Here is a 22,527-nt window from a genome sequence, read left to right as displayed (position 1 = left end):
GCACCTTACTGACAATGAAAGTATGTGCTTTCTAGTGTACTACATGACAGTGTATCTGAACTGAGACACATTGAAGTATTAAGGGCTGCACTTGGAGTCTGTCGGTCTAAAAAAGATATAGTTTCTTTATAAAAATCTGCCTGTATGGATCATATTAATACAACTATACTTTCTCATGTTCACTTGATGATTTATAGTTGCTGTTTCACTGTTCACAGCTGAATCAAGCTCTGCCTTATGTAATGGAAGAATAAAAGAGTTCAATAGAGGGGGAGAAAAAAATTCTGACCTGAAATGTTCCTCCAATGGCAGCACAACCCTTGCTCAGCAGGATGGCTGTACCCGTAGATGTATCAATCAGCGAATGGCTGTAAAGCCGTTTTACCAGGTGATCAGATGACAGGGGTGTCATCTTTGTTCACTTTAATTGCACCCCACGGGACAGCACTTTCTCGCTCAGCTGTCTCCTGGAGACTAGAAGCTCTGCCTCTGTGCTCACCCGAAAGAATGTGAAGAAGAATGTCTTATTCCACTTTCATTCTGAGGAAAGCTTTTTAGCTCCTCTGTAAATGTGGATGATATTTGACAGACTATATATAACTTGAATAATAATAACTTTATTTATACATGGCACCTTTCAAAACAAAGTTACAAAGTGCTTCACAGTACAAGATGGGAAATGGAATGAAATAACATAAAGAATACTGGCAACAAATGGAGATAAGAGCAAGGAATAAAGAAAATTAGAAATGGAAAAACAGGTAAATTAAAAGCAAATATTAAAAAATGAATTAAAAAGGATAATTAGGGGAAGGTGATAAAACAATTATTATGGAGAACATAAATGTAAATCAAAGTGCAGGCACAGAAAAAAGCTGCGTATATGTCTTTAAGATGGATTTAAAAGATGACAGTGAGCCTTCTTAGGAAGCTTGATTCAGAGAGTGGGTCCACTGACTGAAAAAGCTGGATCAGCCTTGGTTCTCAGCTGAAATTGTGGGATAACCTTGGCTGAGGACCTCAGGTTAGGACCTGGAACGTACAGTCCCACAATTTGACAGCCATCTTAAATCTTAGCTGTTTTAAAGCATTGTCTAAATTTTATTTAATTTCAGTTGCTACTGGCTCATAAAATAGAATCACCAGCCAAGTCTGATTAAAAACATGGGTTTGCTAATGTTGGCCCCAAATAAGGTTTTAAAATGCATTCCACCCGGAAGTTTACCTTTTCTTACAACGTGCTACGTTGTGCATTGTTGTTGTTGTCATGGCGACGCTTCCGTCGAACAAACGCTGTTGCTAAGCGATGCTCGTAAACTTTAACTTAGAAAGACGATCCCGAAGCTACCCGCAGCTCCATTCACTTGCGTTCAGTCCAGTTCCATAGTTTTGTTCCCGTTATGACCGAGCAGACAGCCGCTGTGGGACATAAAGTTGGAAAACCGATGTTGCATAACTGGGTCGAAGAGGTGAGTGCTGTGAACCATTTCCGAGGTTTAGCTAATGTTAAAAGTTCACGCGAGACTTCTTAACAACGTTTGCTAATTTAATCTAATAATTAATCTGGAGCTAACACCTGGTGTCTAGGTAACCATATTTGAAAGTCCCTGACACAGCAAGTATATGTTATAACACGGATGTCACTCAGGGCCACAGAATTAGGTACACCTTGCTAGCACTGCTAGCACTAAGTTGGATCCAATTCTACCTTCAGAATTGCCTTAATTCTTCGTATGGTCTGCTCCTGCTGTAGCCCATCTGCTTCAAGGTTTGCTATTTTGTGTAGTATTTAGAGATGTCCTTCTGCATACCTTGCTTATGACAAGTGGTTGTTTGAGTTTCTGTTGCCTTCAGCTCAAACCAGTCGGGCCATTCTCTGACCTCAGGCATCAACAAGTCATTTTACCCGTGAGAACTGCTGCTCACTGGATATTTTTTTCTTTTTTGGACCATTCTCTGTAAACCCTAGAGACGGTTCTGTGGGAAAATTCGTGTAGATGGGCAGTTCCTGAAATACCCAGATCATCCACGCCATGTTCTTAAATTACCTTTCTCCCCCATTCTGAGGCTTGATTTGAACTTGAGCAGATCATCTTGACCATATCTGCATGTCTAAATGCAGTGAGTTACTACAATGTAATTGGCTAATTCAATAGTTGCATTAAAAAGCAGTTTAAAAAGAACAGGTGTACCTAATGGACTGGCCAGTAATTGTGTATCAATATAGTTGTAATTCCTCACCAGATAATTCAATACATTTGTAAAACCATTTGAAATAAAGCTGAAAGTCTGCACTGCAGTCATGTCTTGATTGTCTGATTTATAATCAGCTGTGATGGTGTACAGTTGGAAAAAGTACAAAAACATTTTTTTACTTATCCAAAATTGTAGATTTTTATGGTTTTCCACCCGACTAAAAAATCCTGTGATTTTTGTTTTTTTTGGTTTTTTTTACTCAGAGAGCCATTGCAGATCTCCATACAGAGGACCCAAAGACACACAAGCACATACATGGCCACAAGGGGATTCTCACAATAGACCTGGAGTCCAAGATGGAGTCTGTGACTACGCTGAAAGCAGCTTATGTTGCTCCAAAGACTCCAGTGGGGAGGTTACAGGGTATGTGTCTTTATCTTTCACCAGCCAGAATGGAAAAAAAATGTTGAAACCCATACCATTAAGAGCCATGTAAAGAACAGAGAAGCATTTACAAAGAGCTGAAAGGTTTTATTATTTGATGTGACCTCTTCTTATTTTAATTTAAAAAAGTTTTTTATTCTGGGGGATGGCTTTCTATGCATGCCCTGTTCATCCTGTCTTTTGTATTTTCCTCGGTTCAGGCATCAGAGGCGAGCTGCTTAAAAAACACACTGCCCAGATGATAAGGTAAATGAACTATGAACAAGTCTTTTGATGTTAAACGAATTATTTCTGGAAGTGGTTTGTTTATGGAGACGAGGAGCACTGCCTGACCATGTCTTGAGGGGAAGGTGATGTAATATTTACACGTCGGGGTTTGTTTTACTGTTCAGTCACAGCTGTGATAGCTTTTAAATCAGACTTTATGGTGTTATTTTACACAGGGGCCAGTCACCCTTATGGGGTTTATAAAGTCCATCCCTGCAGAGGTGGTTGTTAACATCCCACACAAGTTAACAACTCATAAAAGCCTGTAAAGCGTAATGTCTTCAATGAAAACTTTTTGACTAGTAGTAGACAGTGTGTCATCATTTGATTTTAAACCATACACTAAATTTCCTGAGTTTTATAAGCAAACACCAATGGTGTGTCCAATAGCTTTGTATGATTTGGCTGATTGGCTGTTATGTAAAGCACAACACTGTGTATAAATAATCCTAGCCAGATGGGAGATTGGCGGAGTATCAAGCTTTGGGTTTCATTTCAGTCCAGTATGACATATTTTATATACTATATGTAATACCACAGAGACACTGAGTGTCGTGAAACGATGCAAATAAATGATGCTTACACCAGGAGCCTTAAACGCCCTGCACACCATCAGCTCACCCACACATGTTTGCATTTATTAGAGCTCTTCGCTGGACTGTGTGGGCATGAGCAGACTGCGCCTGGCTAATAGTGCTTCTTGCACCTGCTAGGGCTAGACGACTTTACTATTTCCAGTGAATGCAACGCTTCAGCTTGCGTGCTACGTTCCGTCAAAAGATTTGAAAGAAAGCAAAAACCATCCTTGTATGGTCAGACATCATTCCAGGATGGCTAATCTTAATAGCAAATGAGGCAGATGGATAATTGCATATAATATTATTTTTTTAAATCACTCCTTTCAGAAGCAGTTGATTTTCTTTTCTTTTTATGATACTAACTTTAGCATTATGAATGAATTCTGAATATTTTCTGAGTTGCAGGCCCTACACACAGGAGTTAAAGGCAAATTTTCTTCTTAAGTACATGAAGCAGCCATGTGAAAATTTCAGGAATGGAAAAACAAATTTAAGAAAATGGAGAAAACTTGAAAAGGTGTAAACTGGGTAATTGGATGATCAAAACAAGTTCTGCTTCTTACATACATTTCGTTTCCAAAATACCTTTCTAACGTGCAGCTTATGGCTGTGAAATAGTGTTCTTTGCATGTTCTAAATGATAACTTGGACATGTTACTCAGACTTCTCTCTTTGTTCAGACTGCAAGCTTTGTGTATAAAACATAAAAATATATTGCAGGTCTGCTGGATATCTCTGTACTTGAAATGCAATGATTTTCAGAACTTCTGGGAAACAAGAGAGAGCATAAATCTTCAACCCACCTCAAAATTTTTGTGTGGCTTCTTTCAATATATTCACGTCACTATAGGAAAAAATCATCTGTGTCTGAGGAGTTCAGATGGGAAGCACTGATTGATTTTTGATTTCAGGAAAGACCTAGAATTCATCCAACCATCCATTTTCTGCTGTTTATCTGGGTCTCAGTTGTGTGGGCAGCAGAGATGTCCAGACCTCCCTCTAGCACCTCCACCTTTAGCTAATCTGGGGAAGCCAAGGCATTTCCAAGCCAGCCAAGAGACATAGTCTCTCCTCAGCATGTCCTGGTTCTGCCCAGGGGCTTCACAAACCTCTCTGAGGAGGCGCACGGGAGGCATAAATGCTCAAACCACTTCAGCTGGCTCCTTTCAATGTGCAGCAACTTTCAGTATATTTTATAGTAAATAGGTTGTTTACAAAATCATTTAATTACATCATGCTACACTTAAAAAAACAAAACAACAACAAAAACTGTATGTGCTGGATCACAGGCAAGTGCTGCTGCTTGGTGCTTAGATTCTGTCTTCTTGTTTTCACAGTGAGAAGATTCATGCTGATCTGAACCCACTGACTCCCAAAACGGAGTACTGCTCCACAACCCAGAAGGATTTCTGTGTGGAGGGATTTGTGCCTCATAAACCTGAAACAACACGTGTATGTAGAGTTACAAACTTTGTGTGTGTTTGTGTCTGTGCTTAATCTCCCCAAACAGCAACAATCTGATTTCAAAACTACAAAATAAATTTCCATACTTTTATTTCCTCCTCTTTGAGTTGTTTGTATTTTGGTTATGTGAAATACACAGTTGCTGTGAGAAGCAGAATACCTAAAATAATAAGTACATCATCAGCCTCTCCTATAAAAGCCTGAAAATCTTTCTGACATTTTACTGGTTTAATTTTTTACAGGTTCATGACTACAAAACTGACCAGGCCATCACATTCTGGAGTGAAAACTGCCAGCGGATACAGGTAAGTCAGACTGCTTTATCTCATAGTGGTTTCTTTTTCTCTCCTTTAAAATATCCATATTTAAGTTCTATTTAAGTGATTTATTTATCGGTTGAAAGTTATATGTGATCAACAGCACAGCAATTTTCCCTGTCTGATGATGAACACTTGTGTTTGCGGTCTGTCCTTAGTGTCTGAGCAGATGTTTTCCTTTCTTAAAGAATACTGTTTAGCCACTAATAGCACCATGAAATATGTCAGGGAACACACAACAGCAGCAGGAGAGTCACACTTATCCACCAAGGTCAAGAGGAGGATATTAATCACCTCTCTCTGCTGTGATTAGTCATAGTAGGGGTGGGTGATATAAACGATATACGATAGAAACGATATAAATTTGGCCAACGATAGAGATTTTGACTATACCGCTCTATCGCGATAGTGCATGTTGATGACGTCATCAAGCTGCGCCTGTTTTGGTGGAAAGCATTGCAGCAGCTACAACCATTATCATCTGCAAATTATGCCGGCAGTCATAGCAAAGAGATGAAGCACTGTTGAAATATGGGTAAAGGCAAAAACTGCACTTCCTCCACTTCCGTAACATTGATTCATTAATGTTGAATTCTCTCTCTATTCCCATCTTGTTGCAGTATATTAATAACTAACCTCGTATTGTGGATGAATAATCTCAGTTGTTCTCCTGACTGAAGTTTGGCCCGTGTATAGCATCCTGCTATGCGATTGCATTTGTCCCTGACCACCAGAATCCCTCACGTTAAATTTTATCGAGTGGAAAAAAGTTGGCGTTCATCCTCCAGCTTCACTGTGCTAATGTTATGCTAACATAGCTGTGTCGCTAGCAATCACGTAGCACAACATTATATACCAGGTAGTCCAACTTCAGTAACCCTGCAAACGCCACTCCTGTTTAGTTTTCTGTCTTCATTTATGTTGGAAGTGGTAGCAGAGCTGTACGTTTGAATTAGTTTCAAAAATCTCTCAGTCAGAACATGGCATGTCATGTTTAGGTGGAAACTTGCGAGCTAACTTCCTGTTAACTTCTAACTCCGTTAAATTTAATAAATTCTGTTTTCATGGATGCCTGGATGTTAAACTTAATTGTTACACCTGGTAAAGCAGCATCACTGATGATTTAATTAAAGATGAAAGAATTTAGACCGTTTTTAACTCTCAGTGTTCGTTTGGGACCTGAACAGGACGGAGTTTTGGACCCAGATTACTCCGCGAAGCTCCTCACTACGGCAGCCGTAATGCTCTGACAATCCATCAAGCAGTGTGGCTTAACAAAGTTGTACTAAAACATTTTTTAACAGATTTCTGCACGCCAAAATCAGTTCGAGGTCAGTAAGCACAACCAGAATTCATACATAAGGCACACTCTCGATTTTTGAGAAAATTAAAGGATTTTAAGTGTGCCTTATAGTGTGGAAAATACGTTATACAGAAGAAAAGAATATATCACGATATATATCGTTACCGCACGTGCTTCAAATTATACCGCGATATGGATTTTAGGCCATATCACCAAGTCATAGTGTATTTTTGTGTCACAGGGTGTGACTGCCGCCCGGAGCTCGAAGGGACCCTTCAGGAAGTCGGCTCTGTTCAGCACGCCCATCACCGAGCGGCTGGATGAAATTGATCTCCCACCTGACAATTGAGGCACTACACCAGTTTGCTGTTCTGCCACTTTTTTTAATGATTTTTTTATTAAAATGGTAATCCATTTTAAAGGTTAAGTTTAGTTCTTAGCGATAGTGGCACCGCAAAGGATTTATCTATTCTTTAAGGCTATTCTTTTTTTTGTTATTATTGGCACTCATGTTGGTTAAGTGAACTGCCATCGCCAAAACAGCAGTTAGAGCTGCACAAGACTCACTGTGTGTACTGGACATCATAAATCCTATGCAACAGCTGGGAGACCAGCATATATTCTGTGTACCCGACTGTCAGTGTATTGACAACAAAACTGACTTGGATGAGATGAATCAGCAGTCAGTGTTTGAAAAGATGCTACCTAGATGCTGAGTACCATGACCGCAGCTGTATTTACATCTGCACCATGAGCACGTCACAGGAATGGGAGGAAAGAAGGATGTTTTGAGTGTGGAAGTGGACCCGTGGGATGTCATTATTTTCTTATTACTGAGCAAGTATCTCCGTGCCATCAGTGGAAGAAACTCCAAGCTGCCGGGCATGACAGATTAACTCATTCTCAGTAATATGCATTAATCTGCCAATCAGATTTAATCATTTCAGATTGTCCCTGCCCACTTTTTCCCCAGGTAACAACAACAAATTGACTGGAGGGTTTTTGAGATGCTAAAGATGGCCCCTGGCTGCAAGGAGTGAATTACTTCTAATCAGCCAATCGTATTGCGTCACTTAGCATATGAAACGGTTCATAACTGTCTGAGAAGCCAGTGTTTTCAAAGTGTGCACATATATCCAAAGGAAAATTTGTTGTGTACACCTAGCGCTGCGTTGGACCCTTTTTGACTCCAGAACTGCCTTAGAGTAATTCTTCTTCATGAAGATTTTGGTCCACGTTGATGTGATTTGTTGGCTCCCACATCTCAAAGGTGCTCTGATGGATTGAGAGCTGGTGAGAAACCAGAACCTTCTCAAGCAAAGTCTAAGAATATCTGTAATAAGTAAACCTTTCACCCTGTCTCTCTCACACTGTTAGCTGTGGTTCCTCCATGCGGAGGATGAAGCAGGTTTCACTGATTGATGGGTGTGACAGCAACTTTAGTACTTTCTGCACCTGACTGTTGTGTTGCTGTGTGCACCTAGCCGGGAGTTTGTTTACATCCTCTGTTCATCTTTTTCTGTAATATGTCTGTTCCTCCTTTTTGCAACCTGTAATTATTGCATTCAGTTAGTGCTGAGTGGCAAAAAGACACACCTTTCTCTGACACGGGGTAAATATGTCACCCTTAAAGAGGAACAACAGCTTCTTCACACACATGTGCTGCTACAGCATGCTAATTTAAAACAATACATCGCTGGGAGTCACACAATGTATGCTACAGATTCATGTACGTCTTCTGTCAATCAAAGGACAATGTTGGGCTCTGCTGATCCTTTCTGGGCTTTCAGCAGGGATTAGTGGGTGGTAGCTATGGCGACAAGTAATTTTTAGTGTATATCGCTGCAGCTTTTCTCTCCAGACATTTCAATATCTCACCACATCATACAGGAAAACGAATTTGCCTCTGAAAGACAAGGGCTTGCAGCAGATTTGTACTCAACATTTGAAATGAAATGTGATACAGCAACTGTCATTTTGTTTCAGCTGTGCTATTTATACATGCTGAGCTACGCTGCACAATAGAAATCTACAGACAGTGAAGTCATTTTTAGGTCAGAAGGTAATGTTCTGTTCCCACAAGGGTGTAACTGCTATTTTAGCATAACTGAAGTGACTGTATCCTAATGCTGACCAGGTCCTAACCATAGACTATGTATACTATGACAAATATACTAACAAGTATACTAACAAATTTCCCACGTGTGGGACTAATAAAGGTTATCTTATCTTATCATTTTGAGTCAGTGGCCATATTTCGACAAGAAGGCAAAGCGCTTAGTTATCAACCGAATGGCAGCAAGCTTGGTTAGAATCCATAAACTATAAGGGTGCAACTCACAGACACATGTCTCCTAATTAGTGCAGTGATGTCTCATGATATTAATCAGCTAATTTATTTTTATAGAAGGCTTAAACTCAAACCAGTTAGCACGGGTCAGTCCTAGGAGACACAATAGGCTGTAGCTTTAATTAGTCAAAGCGCCAAAGCCATGAAGCCTCAATAAAAATTGAAGGCTGAGTTCCCAAACAAAAATCTAACCTGGAACAATTGTTTTAAAGAAGTAAATTATATAAAGGGACCAAAAAGAGTTTTTCTACTGGCTGCTGGAGGCACAGTCTCCATAGGCTCCCATGGTAAACGTACAGTACTCACAAATAAAAATAGTGTATAATTAACAGGTTTATTATCATTAGCTAAAACTAAACTAAAATAACGATGTTACATCCACTTCAAAGAAAGTATCACTAATGCTAGGGAACAGCAGCTAACAACAGCTAACAGGGGTTAACAGCAGTTAACAGTAGCAAAATCAGCAGCACTACGGACAGTTCAGCTTTCATCGGTCAGATTAGCGTCTCTGAATTACTGACCCGTATCACAGTCCTCACAAAGTTTTATAGCCTCTTCCGGAGTAAGTAAAAGTGCATGCTTTTCACCCATGTTGATAGCTGAGGTAAACAGTAGACTGGCAGCATTCCACAGATGGGGAAAAAACTCAAGGGCCGATCCAGTCCAGACAAACACACCGGCCATAGCCAATACAGTCTAAATTTAATGTTTTTGATCTCTCTTGGCTGACTAAAACATTCAATTCAATTCAAATTTATTTATATATCGCCAAATCACAACAAAAGTCACCTCAAGGCACTTTATATTGTACAGTAGATACAGAGAAAAAAACCCAACAATCATATGACCCCCTATGAGCAAGCACTTTGGCGACAGTGGGAAGGAAAAACTCCCTTTTAACAGGAAGAAACCTCCAGCAGAACCAGGCTCAGGGAGGGGCGGGGCCATCTGCTGCGACCGGTTGGGGTGAGAGAAAGAAGACAGGATAAAGACATGCTGTGGAAGAGAGACAGAGGTTAATAACAGATATGATTCAATGCAGAGAGGTCTATTAACACATAGTGAGTGAGAAAGGTGACTGGAAAGGAAAAACTCAATGCATCATGGGAATCCCCCGGCAGCCTACGTCTATTGCAGCATAACTAAGGGAGGATTCAGGGTCACCTGGTCCAGCCCTAACTATATGCTTTAGCAAAAAAGAAAGTTTTAAGTCTAATCTTAATAGTGTCTGTCTCCCGAATCCAAACTGGAAGCTGGTTCCACAGAAGAGGGGCCTGAAAACTGAAGGCTCTGCCTCCCATTCTACTTTTAAATACTCTAGGAACAACAAGTAGGCCTGCAGTGCGAGAGCGAAGTGCTCTAATAGGGTGATATGGTACTACAAGGTCATTAAGATAAGATGGGGCCTGATTATTTAAGACCTTGTATGTGAGGAGCAGGATTTTGAATTCAATTCTGGATTTAACAGGAAGCCAATGAAGGGAAGCCAAAACAGGAGAAATATGCTCTCTCTTTCTAGTCCCTGTCAGTACAAGAGTACTGCAGCATTTTGGATTAGCTGAAGGCTTTTTAGCGAGTTTTTTGGACATCCTGATAACAATGAATTACAGTAATCTGGCCTGGAAGTAATACATGCATGAACTAGTTTTTCAGCGTCACTCTGAGACAGGATATTTCTACCTTTAGAGATGTTGCGCAAATGGAAGAACGCAGTCTTACATATTTGTTTAATATGTGCGTTGAAGGACATATCCTGGTCAAAAATGACTCCAAGGTTCCTCACAGCATTACTGGAGGCTGAAGTAATGCCATCCAGAGTAAGAATCTGGTTAGATACCATATTTCTAAGATTTTCAGGGCCGAGTACAATAACCTCAGTTTTATCTGAATTAAGAAGCAGAAAGTTAGCGGCCATCCAGGTCTTTATGTCTTTAAGACATTCCTGCAGTTTAACTAATTGGTGTGTGTTACCTGGCTTCATGGATAGATAAAGCTGGGTGTCATCTGCATAGCAGTGAAAAATGTATGCTATGTCTTCTAATGATGCTGCCTAGGGGAAGCATGTATAATGTAAACAGAACTGGTCCTAGCACTGAACCCTGTGAAACTCCATAACTGACCTTAGTGTGTGAAGAGGACTCTCCATTTACATGCACAAATTGGAGTCTATTAGATAGATATGATACAAACCACTGCAGCACAGTACCTGTAATACCTACAGCATGTTCTAATCGCTCTAATAGGATATTATGGTCAATGGTATCGAACGCTGCACTAAGGTCTAGCAAGACAAGCACAGAGATGAGTCCACTGTCAGAGGCCATAAGAAGATCATTTGTAACCTTCACTAAAGCTGTTTCTGTGCTGTGATGAGCTCTGAAACCTGACTGAAGCTCTTCAAATAAGCCATTCCTCTGCAGATCTGTTTGATATGAAAGGAAGGTTGTTTGTCTTATAGCAGATGCCATAGCTAGGATTATACACTTGAATTGTGACAAATAAGAAAACAGAACTCGGTTGACTGCAGCTGGCAAACTACTGAAATCTAGTGGTGAAAACTTTTAGTAACTTTATAAATGACCAACATGTTTACAGCCTGGAACAAACAGAAAATTATATAAATAGTTTATGCTGGCGTCCACTCTGGCGTCCACTTGGCTTCATCTCCAGAATTTTCTAGTCACTGAACTGGGTGCCTCAGCTGTGTTTGTGTTGTTGGTGCTGTGATATCTCTGAGGGGTGGATCAGCCAATAAGTCTGGGCTTCAGTTTGGGTCATAGACAGTATAAAACATGGATGTAGCTTCGAGGTCAGAAACTGAGATCAACGTGAAAGGCCATCAGATGGCAATAGTTGTGGTTGCACAAACACTTGAACCCATAAAGGTTACATGGAAAATGATTTTCTGATTGGCAATAACAGAGCAGCAAAAGGAGCTTTATTGTATGGGTGGGGATTTGACTCACTTTTGGATAAAGTCCCAAGTGGCCATCAGAGGAACTGCAGTTTTTTGCTTTTCAGCCTCGAGTTTTTCCCTTGGTAGTCGCTAGAATTTATTTTTTTGCTCTTTATTTTAATCTGCAGAATTTTGGCTTTTTGGCTTTTACTGTTTCTCTGAAACTATCTGCAAAATCCTCAAAAGCTTTAAACCACTGAGATCAAAGAAATTCTGTGTTCAACACAAAAAAACACGTTGTCATTCTTACAGAGTGTCACGGAGGAGCAGGGAGGACTCGGCGCAGACTGAAATCTCAGAAAAACAGGTTTATTTACACACTCCAGGTGCACTATATACAGGTGAAGGAGAAGGGGGCCAGGGTTCCCAGGGGTGCAGAGCGGGGTCGGGAAAAGCGTCCAGAGTCTCCAAACCAAACACGAGAAATCTGCATACAGAGAACAAGGGTTAGCACGGAACTTTCACGGACAGCGCTCAAAACTGGCTGAGGCTAAAGTAGCACTGATGAGCATTATTCGATAGTCCAGCGGCGAGGTGCTCTCAGTCACTGCCTTAAGTAGCGGGAGCAAACAAGGTGAGGAGCCACAGGTGATTGCCTACAGGTGGTGGAGGCCGGGAGCTCACAATGAGCTCCGCCCAGGCAGCGAGCAGAGAGAGAGGAGAGAGAGAAAAGACAAAACATAACATGTAGCCACACAGGGCCAGCCGAGCAGGCACGGGGACCATGACACAGAGATTGCGGCCAGAAATAGCAAGAGTCCCAACGAAGCTAAAATGCTGATATTGCTCCTATTTATAGTTATATCGTTTTTTAATATGCATATATCTTGCATCTGGAATTCACCAAAGCTGTTTTCCAGAGACACAAAGTTACTCTGTGTAAACTCGTAGCAGTTCGTGTAACAAAAGGTCTGATCTATATGTGGCAAAAGCAGAACGTAAAAGATGATTGGATGACAGCCAGGTCAGCTGAGGGAAGCTCGGCGTGGGGTTCATTGGAGACCCTCAATTCCCTCTGTGTGGCTCTAACTGGTGTCAGGATGCGGCATGTCGCCACAAGAAAGTGGGCGGTAATTACAGCCGTGCATGAGGGGAATATGCTATCCTGCAGAGATGACAATGCACGAGCGCTCGCGCGCACACACACACCCGTGCACCTGCTCAAAAACTGATGGGCCTCTAATGAGCGGTGATGTCATTACAACCAAAACACAGCTGTCTGCTGCCGACTCGTGTTTCCTCCTCGCTGTCTGTCCACAGGCTGCAGATACACAATGCTCTGCTTTACTGAAGCACACTCAGTATTTTAGGGAAATGTAAAGTGATAGACTGGATGTAAAAAATGGATGCACCCATTACACCCATTACTTAGTGAAACTCAGCAATACTGCTCATTCATAGGGTAACAACCTGTCAATCATAAGGTAGTCCCGTCCTAAAGCATGCACTAATTGGGACCACAGTTCACAAAATTAATATCAGATGTGTCTTCTGTCATCACCATCTCTTCCAGGCCATCTAGGGGAACAACAAAGCATTCCCAGGCTAGCCAAGAGATGTAACCCCACCTGTCCTGGGGGTATCCCAGGGTCACCTCCTCCTGGTGGCACATGCCCAGAACATCTCACCCAGGAAGAATCCTAATCAGATGCTTGAACCACCTCAGCTGGTTTATTTGAATGTGGAGGAGTAGTGGCTCTTCTGAGTCCGTTACAAAAGGACTGGACTCCTCACCCTACCTCTAAACGAGAGCTCATGACCATAGGTCAAGGTGGGACGTAGAATAGAGGAGGAAAAGAGAACCACAGAGAAGATTCGTGGATGTAGTGAAGGACCTGCGGACGGTTGGTGTGACCAAGTAGCATGCTACAGTAGAGACAGGGTGAGGTGGAGGCAGACGATCTGCTGTGCTGACCCCTCAAGGAAAAACATGAAGTACTGCTCACCTCGGCAGGGTGGATGTATAAACATTTTCTTTGCAAAAGGGTCTGGGTATCACTGAATAATGTTGGTTTCCTAGTACAAATAAACATATATGAATAAATGAAATATGAAAAAATGTTCTTGGTCTCAGAAACAAAACTGAAATGCTGGCCTGAGACATCTGCGCACGGTCAATTACTCCGTTAGTTCCTCTGAAACTGAAACAGGAAGTCAGCTGTTTGTTTGTTACTAAACCAAATCAATAAAGTCATGTGACCGATTTCTATTTTGTTTCCAAATGAAAAATTTGGAAACGAAAAAGAAAACTCACTAGTTTGGTTGGTCTTGGGTAGACAGGAAGTAGAAGTTAAGAGAAATAAATATGAAAATAAAAGCAGATAACAGAATAACCTGCTTTGGTTCAACCTACCTCGTTAACCAATTAATCTTCCAAGGTTAACAGCAAAGGTTAGAGTGCCTCTCTAGTAAATTGGTTGCTGCACTTAATTTTTTTTTAAAGATGCAATGGTTTAGAGGGACACTCGATATTTGAGGGGACCGTGGAAGGTCATTTATGAATTGCTTCTGAGTTGAAAGTGGGTGTTTGTCAGGAAGATTTGTAATGCTGGAAATAAAGGGCTCTTTTCTCACATTACACCCTTTGTGAAAGCAAATATCAATAACACCACAAAAGAAATCCAATAATGTAAAAATAGTCCCTGGTCCATAAATGAAAAAGAAGTGTGTTTTACTGAGTTTATTGAACAAAATATTTTACAGTATCTTGGATATACATATATACATATTATCTTGCACTGTGTAACACGGCTGAACCTCCTGCAGTGACATCGATTGCAGCACCGTGCCTGCACACTTCAATGGAAATAGGAATACATCATTGACTTTCAAACACATTATACAAATTTTAATATAGAAAGCACAAAAAATAAGAATTTATCAGTGAAAAGTACCCACTCTCAGGACAGAAATTCTTCATACAAAAACAACTTTACAGTTTTAATCTCTCTTTTTTTGCAGTTTCAGTATGCAGGTAATAAATATACCTGGAATTCCCTCTTTGTTGTTGTTGTAGGGTGTCGTTCACCTTTCCTCTGCAGGGAAATCACCATTAAAGACTTATTCTAGAACAAATAAAAGAAGTGGCTCGGCCACTGGAGCTTCTGCTGGCGTCTCCACCACTGCTGCTCTCACATTATCAGCAGGCCTCTCAGATAACATACACATCAGTCTTCTCCCCAAGAAGCCAGTACGTTCTCATTTTGCCTTTGCCCTGGAAAAACACAGAAATCAATAAGTTCATCAATGGAGATGAAGAGTGGAGGGGTTGGTATCCTCTGCTGACCTTTGCTTAAAGGTGACACTATAAAGCTTTTAAGTCTCCCTTTGCTCACATATGACACTTTATATAATATATTCTGACTATAGATAAATGTGAAAGGATATTTACTCCTAAATGATTTACCTCTCAAAATTATTAAACCACTTTTGATTGCTGCTTTTACCTTCAAGTGTTCAAGTTGGACTTAATACGAGGTAACCAGTTCATCTACATTTGTCAGGATCCTGGGTCTCCTGACCCAGCGTTTTTAGTTCTTTGTGATTCTTGTATCTTGTACTCTTGTAATTTATTCTATGGTTTCTAGTTTTGATCCCTTACTCTTCATATTTCTCTGTGTCCCCTCTGTTCTGTGTACGTCTGTGTCTTTGCATGTTTGAATTTCTTGTTTTCTGTCACTCTGTATTGTGAATTATGTTCTCATGGTTGGTCTTTTGTTACTCCCTCGAGTCTAGTTTCTTGTGTTCCAAGCTTAGTATTTCCGTCTGCGTATTTTGGTTCTTAGAGTCCTCAGCTTTATGGTTTATGTCTGTGTTTCTTAGTTGCTGTCTCCACCGTGTCAAGTTCGCGTGTCTGTGTTATACTTCCTGTTTTACTTTGAAGGTCTGGGTCTTATGTGAATGTGTCCTGCTTTGCTTCCTTGTCTCGTCAGTCCTGATTTCTCCCAGCTGTGCCCTCCTTCTGTGTCTCATTCCCCTCGTTACTTCCCAGTGTATTTAAACCCTGTGTTTCTCTGAGTCAGTGTCGTGTCGTCCCTCATGCTGTGTGGATCTCCCTGTGAGTTTAGTTTGTCATTTTCCAGTTTAGTTTAGTATGACTTTCCCCTGCCAGCAATAAAGCTGAGTTCGTTGTGTCTAAACCTCGTGCCTGAGTGCCTGCATTTTGGGTCCAACTCCTGCCTGCCGCACAGCGATTCATGACAACATTTTATTAGGTACATGTAGCTAGTAATGGGTTGGAACAACTTTTGCCCTCAGAGCTGCTTTAATTCTTCATGTCATAGATTCAACAACGACCTGGAAACATTCCTCAGAGATTTTGATCCATTCTCCATCAACTGCTGCAACCATCAAGCAGTTGTTGCAGTTTTTGCCAGTGTTGCATCCAGGATGCAAAACCTGTTCTAACTTATCCCAAAGGCAGAAGAGATCTGTTGACTGTGGAGGCCATTTGAGTACAGTGAGCTCATTGTGATGTTCAAAAAAACAGTTTGAACATCACAATGATGAGCTTTGGCATGGCACGTTACCCTGACAGAAGCAGCCATCATAAGATGGGTACTCTCTGTTCATAAATATAAGGACATGGTCAGCAACATTACTCAGGCAGGCTGCGGTGTTTAAAAAAGGCTCAGTTGGTACTAAGGGGCCCAAGTGTGCCAAGAAAGTATCCCAAACACCATTACACTACCATCAGCAGCCGGAACTGTTGATAAAAGACAGGATGGAGCCATGCTTTTATGTCATGTCTGCCAAATTCTGACCCAACCATCTAAATGTGGCAGCAAAATCGAGACTCATCAGACCAGGCAATATTTTCGAATCTACATTTTCTGTGAATGCCAGCCTCAGTTTCCTTAGCATATAGGAGTGGCATCTGGTGTGGTGCTGTGTTTCATTTAGTTACCTAAGAACTTGTCTCATTTAAAGATATTGATCTCTCCTCCTTGGGATGTTAAAATCAATCCCAGCATCCTCATTAATAGTTACAGCCTTGAGTTTACAGGCTGACATATTAATCAGTTAATTAAACCAATAATCCTCAGGCTGATGTATAATGAAAATCATTTGTTGTAAATAAAGAGCAATGCATGATACGTCACTGATAAACCAGTGACGTATCATGCATTGCTCTTTTTTTTATTTTTATTAACATTCACAATACATATGAACTCACTTTTAAGGCAAAGGTTTCATTTGGTTTCATTCAGATGACGGTTCCTACCTTCATTTCTACGTCTCCTCGTAATTGGAGATCAAAGTAACCAAACTCATCGAGCACTTCTTTGGTGGCCGAGGACACGTGGATCTTTAAGGCTAGAAGAGACATCAAACACAGTGTGAATGACAAATAACAGCTCACATATCTGCTTTCATCTCCAACCTCAAGATAACAGCTCACAGGAAAACTGTGGAGATGAGCCAATGCATCAAAATGCTAACGGTGATGAAAATCTGTATTGTTTTGTTCTAATAATGCACACAGTGCAGGGACGTGAGACGCAATTCTTGCCCATGAAGCTGCATGCTGCACTGTTAATCGCTGGCTAAGGGCCCTTAGCTGTAAGTGCCATCAATTATTTAGCAGAGGAGGCACAAAACAGGAAGGACCTCAGCAGTTAATCGATACATCTGAAGATTCACTCGCAAAATATCCAGTTATAGATTCATAACACGGTACTGCTGTCACTGCCAGTTAAGAAAAGAAATGTCAGCACAAACAGCATCAGATGCAGCAGGTCACCGCGGCTTATAATTAGCTCACAAATCAGATTTTTCCTCAGGAGTGCTTCCATCAAAACTCATTAAGAAATGAGTCAGAGACAGAGATGAACAGGTCCTGCGTGCAGTGATAAAGGGTCTATTATTTACTGCTGTTAATTCTGGAAGTCTGGTTCTTGTTTGTTCAATGGGACACGTCCAAAATGTCAACCTCAGTGTTGTTTCCTGATTTGCCAGCCTACAGCTACAGCTAAAGCATACATCTTTAATTAATAAAAAAAATCAGTGCACAATTTAATTTTGGATTTTCTCTAAAGTAATTAAAGATGTTGTACAATCATTCTACCCTGGAAAAAGAACAGTTCAAAGAAATCATTACAAGCCCAAAATCATTATGAAATTCATGCGCATGATGGTTATAAGTAAATGTTTGATTATAACTGTGTCTCACATAGTGATATGACCCTTTACAGTTTACCCAAAAGGCATGTTTTCAAGTTTGGGGTTAGTCCTGTATCTCAGGAAAAAAAAAAATCAGCTTATTCTAAAGGGGTGAGGTGGGAAGCGCTGACTACTTTTTCATTACTTATAATTTAAACATCAACGGGCCCAGGATAGATCCTTGTGGGATCCCTGTGGATTTTGCAATTTGACAAATTGAGATTTGTTTAGAAATATACGGTTATATCAGTTTAAGCATTAAAAACCATAAGCTAGATGTGGAAAAAAAATAAAGTGAATATAAAGACGCCAAATTTCAACCCACTACAAGGAAGGTCTGTAACTTGGAAAACATTAAAGCTATTTTACTTTTAAAAAATCAGCCTATTCTGAAGTTGTATGCTTAACCTCATAAGACCCGAACTCTTTCATGGCATGCATTTTTTATTTTTCTTTGCTATTTGGGCTGATTGGGACCTAAAGAATGTAAAAACAAAGAATTACCAGATTTTTATTTTTTTTTACCTAATTTTTGTTTGTGAGAAAAATGAGATCCACATATGAGGACATTTATTTAAAATTTTGATAGAACAGTGGCAGTATAATCCTCGTAAGTGCATATCAGGCCCTTGTAGAGAAAACTTAAGTATTTTGGTCTAGACGTCCCAAAATGTGATGTCCACATATGTGGACGCCAGGTCCTAGGAGGTTAAAAAAGTTCTCATTTCAGTTTCCCATTAAAAAAGCTTTTCAAATATTCAACTAAACCAAATGCAGTACCAAGTTTGGGATTTTCTATATGTACAGATGGGTGGCAAATTAAAGGGAAAGCCAACAGTAAGATTCAAAGACAAAAACAACTGGATCACAATAATTCATCCTTAAGAGACTAATGTCGCATTCAGACCAAACACAAAGCAAAGTTTTCATGCAGCTCAGTTCATTTAAAGAATTTATGCTATTTTCCCCTGTCTGATGTCAACAGAAGCAAACCTGTGTTTGTGTAAATATTTCAATTTTAAATTTGCCTCATGCTACAGTGCGGATTCGCCCGACACAACTTTATCTGCCTTGTTAAGACTGGTGTGATTTCCAAAAGCCAAGAAGCACATCAAGCTAGATGTTGGCCAGTCTGTTCGTGCATTTATTTTGTGTTTCTTATTCTGTTCTTTTTCTTCTATCTAATAGTAGCTTATTTTTTTCCTGCTATCATAATGTAGCATGTTTGCACTGGTCGTCTTGGTTTTCAGTTACTTCTAGTCTTCTTTTTGCTCATCTTTTGTCTTTCTCCTGTCTCTGTGGCCATGTTTGGTAATAGTAACAGACAAAACTTTTGTCTTTTTGTTATTTCCTATTTTAATTGGAAGAAAAGCTTTCTTTTATTTCCTGTTGCTGTTTCCCTCCTCTGTGAATGTCCGCCCCACCTTCATTGTTTTTACCTGTGGCTAATCTTGTGTTTTATGTGTTTATGGCATCTTTTTTAAATTCAAGGGTACTTTTAATAATATGGCTTGATGCTTTATTCACAGACCAACAAACAGGTAAAGAAAGTTTGCTCATCTACGATGAGTTGTCATTATGGTTAATTTATTCCAGCTGTCTGCCAAACCTCTACATTAAAGTTAAAAGGAAATGCATCTGTGTCTTCCTCCTCTCTTCTCTGTCCTCATGATCCATTTAAGACATCCTTCATCCTGGAGTACTGAGATTAACTTACACAGTCACAGGGAGAAGGACGGAGGAGATAAGGAGGCACAGATTAGAGAAATGGGAAAGAAGCCTTTAGTCCTGTCTCCGGTTTTCTTTTTGTCAGAGAGTCGCCTTTTCTCCCTGTTAGCCTCCTGTTTCTAGTTTCTGTCTTCTATGCTTTCATGTTTCCCAGTTTTTGTTTTCTCCTTTTGTTGCTTACCGTTGGACTTTGTGTTATCGGCTTTGTTTCTGTTTGAGTTTTTCTTTATGGACCTTATCACCAGCAGTGCAAAAAGTGTTTAAAAGAAGTGAAAAGTTAATTAAATACAGAGCAGCTGCAATACAAGAATAAGAATAAGCTACGAATCCTTTTTAACTTCAACACTGCAAAGATTTGTACGAAGCGTGTTACTCCTTCTGTTGAAAACACAGATTTACGTAGTAACGCCAGCTTTACATCCAACAGACAGCAGAGAGGAAAAACCCAGTGACACTCACCCTCTCCATTCGACTCCATCCGGGATGCCGTGTTGACAGTATCTCCAAACAAACAGTATCTGGGCATTTTCAGCCCCACCACGCCGGCACACACTGGGCCTGTAAAACAAACACTAAATATAGTCAGATTTTACCAAGGAAAAACAATCATCATACCTGAGGAGCTGGGAAGCTCTGTCATTACCACACCTCAGGGGAAATGTTAAATATGAAGACAGAGGTGTGAGTGAAAGGAAACTGCTCTAAATTACAGTGACGACACTGAGTGCCAGCCTATGCATGTTGGATCGTTTCAGCTGCTGAACTAGAACATAAACAGTGCCTCTATGAGCTGACACAGTCTAAATACTGTGCAAGAAGCTTCTTATAAGTTACGTCAAATTAAAAAAAACAAAAACAAGGGGGGCTCTTGTGCTCATTTCCAGCTCCTAATTTCTACTCTTGGACTGGAGGGTTTTTTTTAGACATTTTAGACATTCATCTTCTGTCTGAAGTAAGACATTTTAGCTCCTCTCCTTTTAAGCCAACTTTCTTCATCAGCCACTTCGGAGCACAGAGTTCCTGAGATGACCATATTAGCAGTGTCCTTTTTCATTGACATCATATGGAGCTAAGAGTAGAAAAAATACTCTAAACAAAGCATTTAGAGCTGTTCAGCTCACAGAATCTATTTGTACATATTTCATTGTCATGTTTAAGATGAGCCTCCACCACTCTGGCAATGCATATATGACAGAAAATGAGTAAAAGAATAACATCCCCCCCTTTAAACTCCATCTGTTTGGGTATTCGAAGAATGGAATTTACAAAGGCTCTGGATACTGTTAGCTAATCTCATGCCCTGGATAACACATGTTTCTTTTATAGTCCAAAAACTATTAATTTATTTTTTATGTTTTTGCCAGGATACACATGAAGAATCACTCAACAGTTATTAAAAAGCATTTAAGTGGGGGCGTTCAGAAATCAGAACCCGGAGACTTAAAGAGACACATGAGGCTGACTAATTTTATTGCATGAAAAGCAGTTAGAATAATTCAGCCTTTCTACAAGCGCCTCGCTCATCTAGTTTTAGAGGAGTGAGTGTGTGGAGACAGAGAAATGTGCCTTGCTTAGTTCCCAATAATGTCTGAACAAGCTGTCACAATTGCAGGATTCAGGTAGCCTGATTCAGCTTTTTGAATCTTTGATTTGTTCAAAAAGGTCACGGTCGTTCTTTTTACCAGGGAGCTTCCCATCTGGGGCCAATTAACTTTCGATAGACTCAAAGAGCATTTAATAATGAGATTGTGATCTTCTGCCACGGTGGGGAAAGTAGCCACATCAATGGAATAACAGCAACAGAAAAAAGTCTCAAAAAAGCGGGTGAGCATGGAAGAGACCAATGCAACTGTACCTACCGCTTTTTGTTATTCTGTTGTCCCATATGTGATCTGATCAGGTATTGTTGACTTATTTAACCTTTCAAGGCAATTTTTTTAGGGTTTCCGATAATCACTCTGATCATCGATGACCTCCAAAGTGATCGTTAACTATTTGCTGGTCTTCCTATCCATGGATTTAATCTTATTATAATCGTACTATTATTTATTATTAGCGTAGCATTAAATTTAATCTGCCAGTCTGTAGTTTCATGTTGGTGTCTACTGACTGTGATTGCCCGTTCAGTACCATTTTTTCCTCCTACGTCTTTCTTCTGCTACCAGTCGAATTGACTGGGAGAGAATGGATCATCTCGACCACCAGCTGGTGTTTTGTAATGGTGACGAGCAGTGCAGACACACCAGCACAAGTACAAAATGCTGGCACTGGTGGTGGTCACTTGCATGGCCTATATCACCGAAGTCATTTTATATCATAGGTCACATACAACCCACTTTGATCTTAAGTGGGCTGGACTAAAGAGACTCCCCTTTCTGTCAGCCTAAGGAAGTTTAACTACGTATTAGCTACCTATTATAAAAAAAACAAAAGTTTCTATATTAGATAGTGGAAAAACAGGAACTTTTCTGTCATCAATTTTGTTATTTATTACATAATTACCTTCCTGTAGTATAAATAGCAATGTCTAACCAACTCTTTATCAGTAGGAAGAATTTATGAAAATACAGTTAAAAGTCCAAAGTTATTGCCTTCTTTCAAATTTTTCCACTGTCATCCAGAATGGAGTGCTTGCAGGGCCAGTACTGACCCCCAGGCCTTTTGTTTGGCACACCTAATAATGTTTCAGGGTTAGGTAAATTACAGAATTTTCCCTGGGAGGGCTTTGGGGTATACCCTTAAATCACATGTGTCAAACA

The 22,527-nt window shown here is 40.3% G+C and overlaps 2 protein-coding genes across 8 annotated transcripts in view; one reads left to right on the top strand and one right to left on the bottom strand.

Annotated features, from left to right (window-relative positions):
• Positions 1-930: 930 nt before the first annotated feature.
• Positions 931-22,527, top strand: part of spag8 (sperm associated antigen 8) — an 88,771-nt gene continuing 67,174 nt past the window's right edge. The window contains exons 1-7 of one of the 7 annotated variants that reach the window (XM_082542066.1): positions 931-1,469; positions 2,460-2,619; positions 2,841-2,886; positions 4,823-4,937; positions 5,192-5,254; positions 12,131-12,185; positions 13,392-14,167. In XM_082542066.1, coding sequence (XP_082398192.1) covers positions 1,401-1,469; positions 2,460-2,619; positions 2,841-2,886; positions 4,823-4,937; positions 5,192-5,254; positions 12,131-12,169 — 492 coding nt within the window. In that variant the 5' untranslated portion in view covers positions 931-1,400 and the 3' untranslated portion in view covers positions 12,170-12,185; positions 13,392-14,167. The other 6 variants (XM_082542067.1, XM_082542065.1, XM_082542063.1 and 3 more) reach the window with 6 other exon arrangements.
• The window catches only part of npr2 (natriuretic peptide receptor 2), an 86,351-nt gene continuing 78,367 nt past the window's right edge, over positions 14,544-22,527 (bottom strand). The window contains exons 20-22 of the mRNA XM_082542062.1: positions 20,228-20,326; positions 17,103-17,194; positions 14,544-15,092 (exon numbers count right to left, since the gene is read on the bottom strand). Of these exons, the coding sequence (XP_082398188.1) occupies positions 15,030-15,092; positions 17,103-17,194; positions 20,228-20,326 (254 nt within the window). The 3' untranslated portion in view covers positions 14,544-15,029. The remainder of the gene's footprint in view (positions 15,093-17,102; positions 17,195-20,227; positions 20,327-22,527) is intronic.

Source organism: Aulonocara stuartgranti (genome assembly GCF_965226115.1).
Source record: "Aulonocara stuartgranti genome assembly, chromosome: 7".
NCBI classification, from domain to species: domain Eukaryota; kingdom Metazoa; phylum Chordata; class Actinopteri; order Cichliformes; family Cichlidae; genus Aulonocara; species Aulonocara stuartgranti.
Note: the sequence above shows the minus strand (reverse complement) of the source record. Positions and strands in the feature narration are given on the sequence as shown.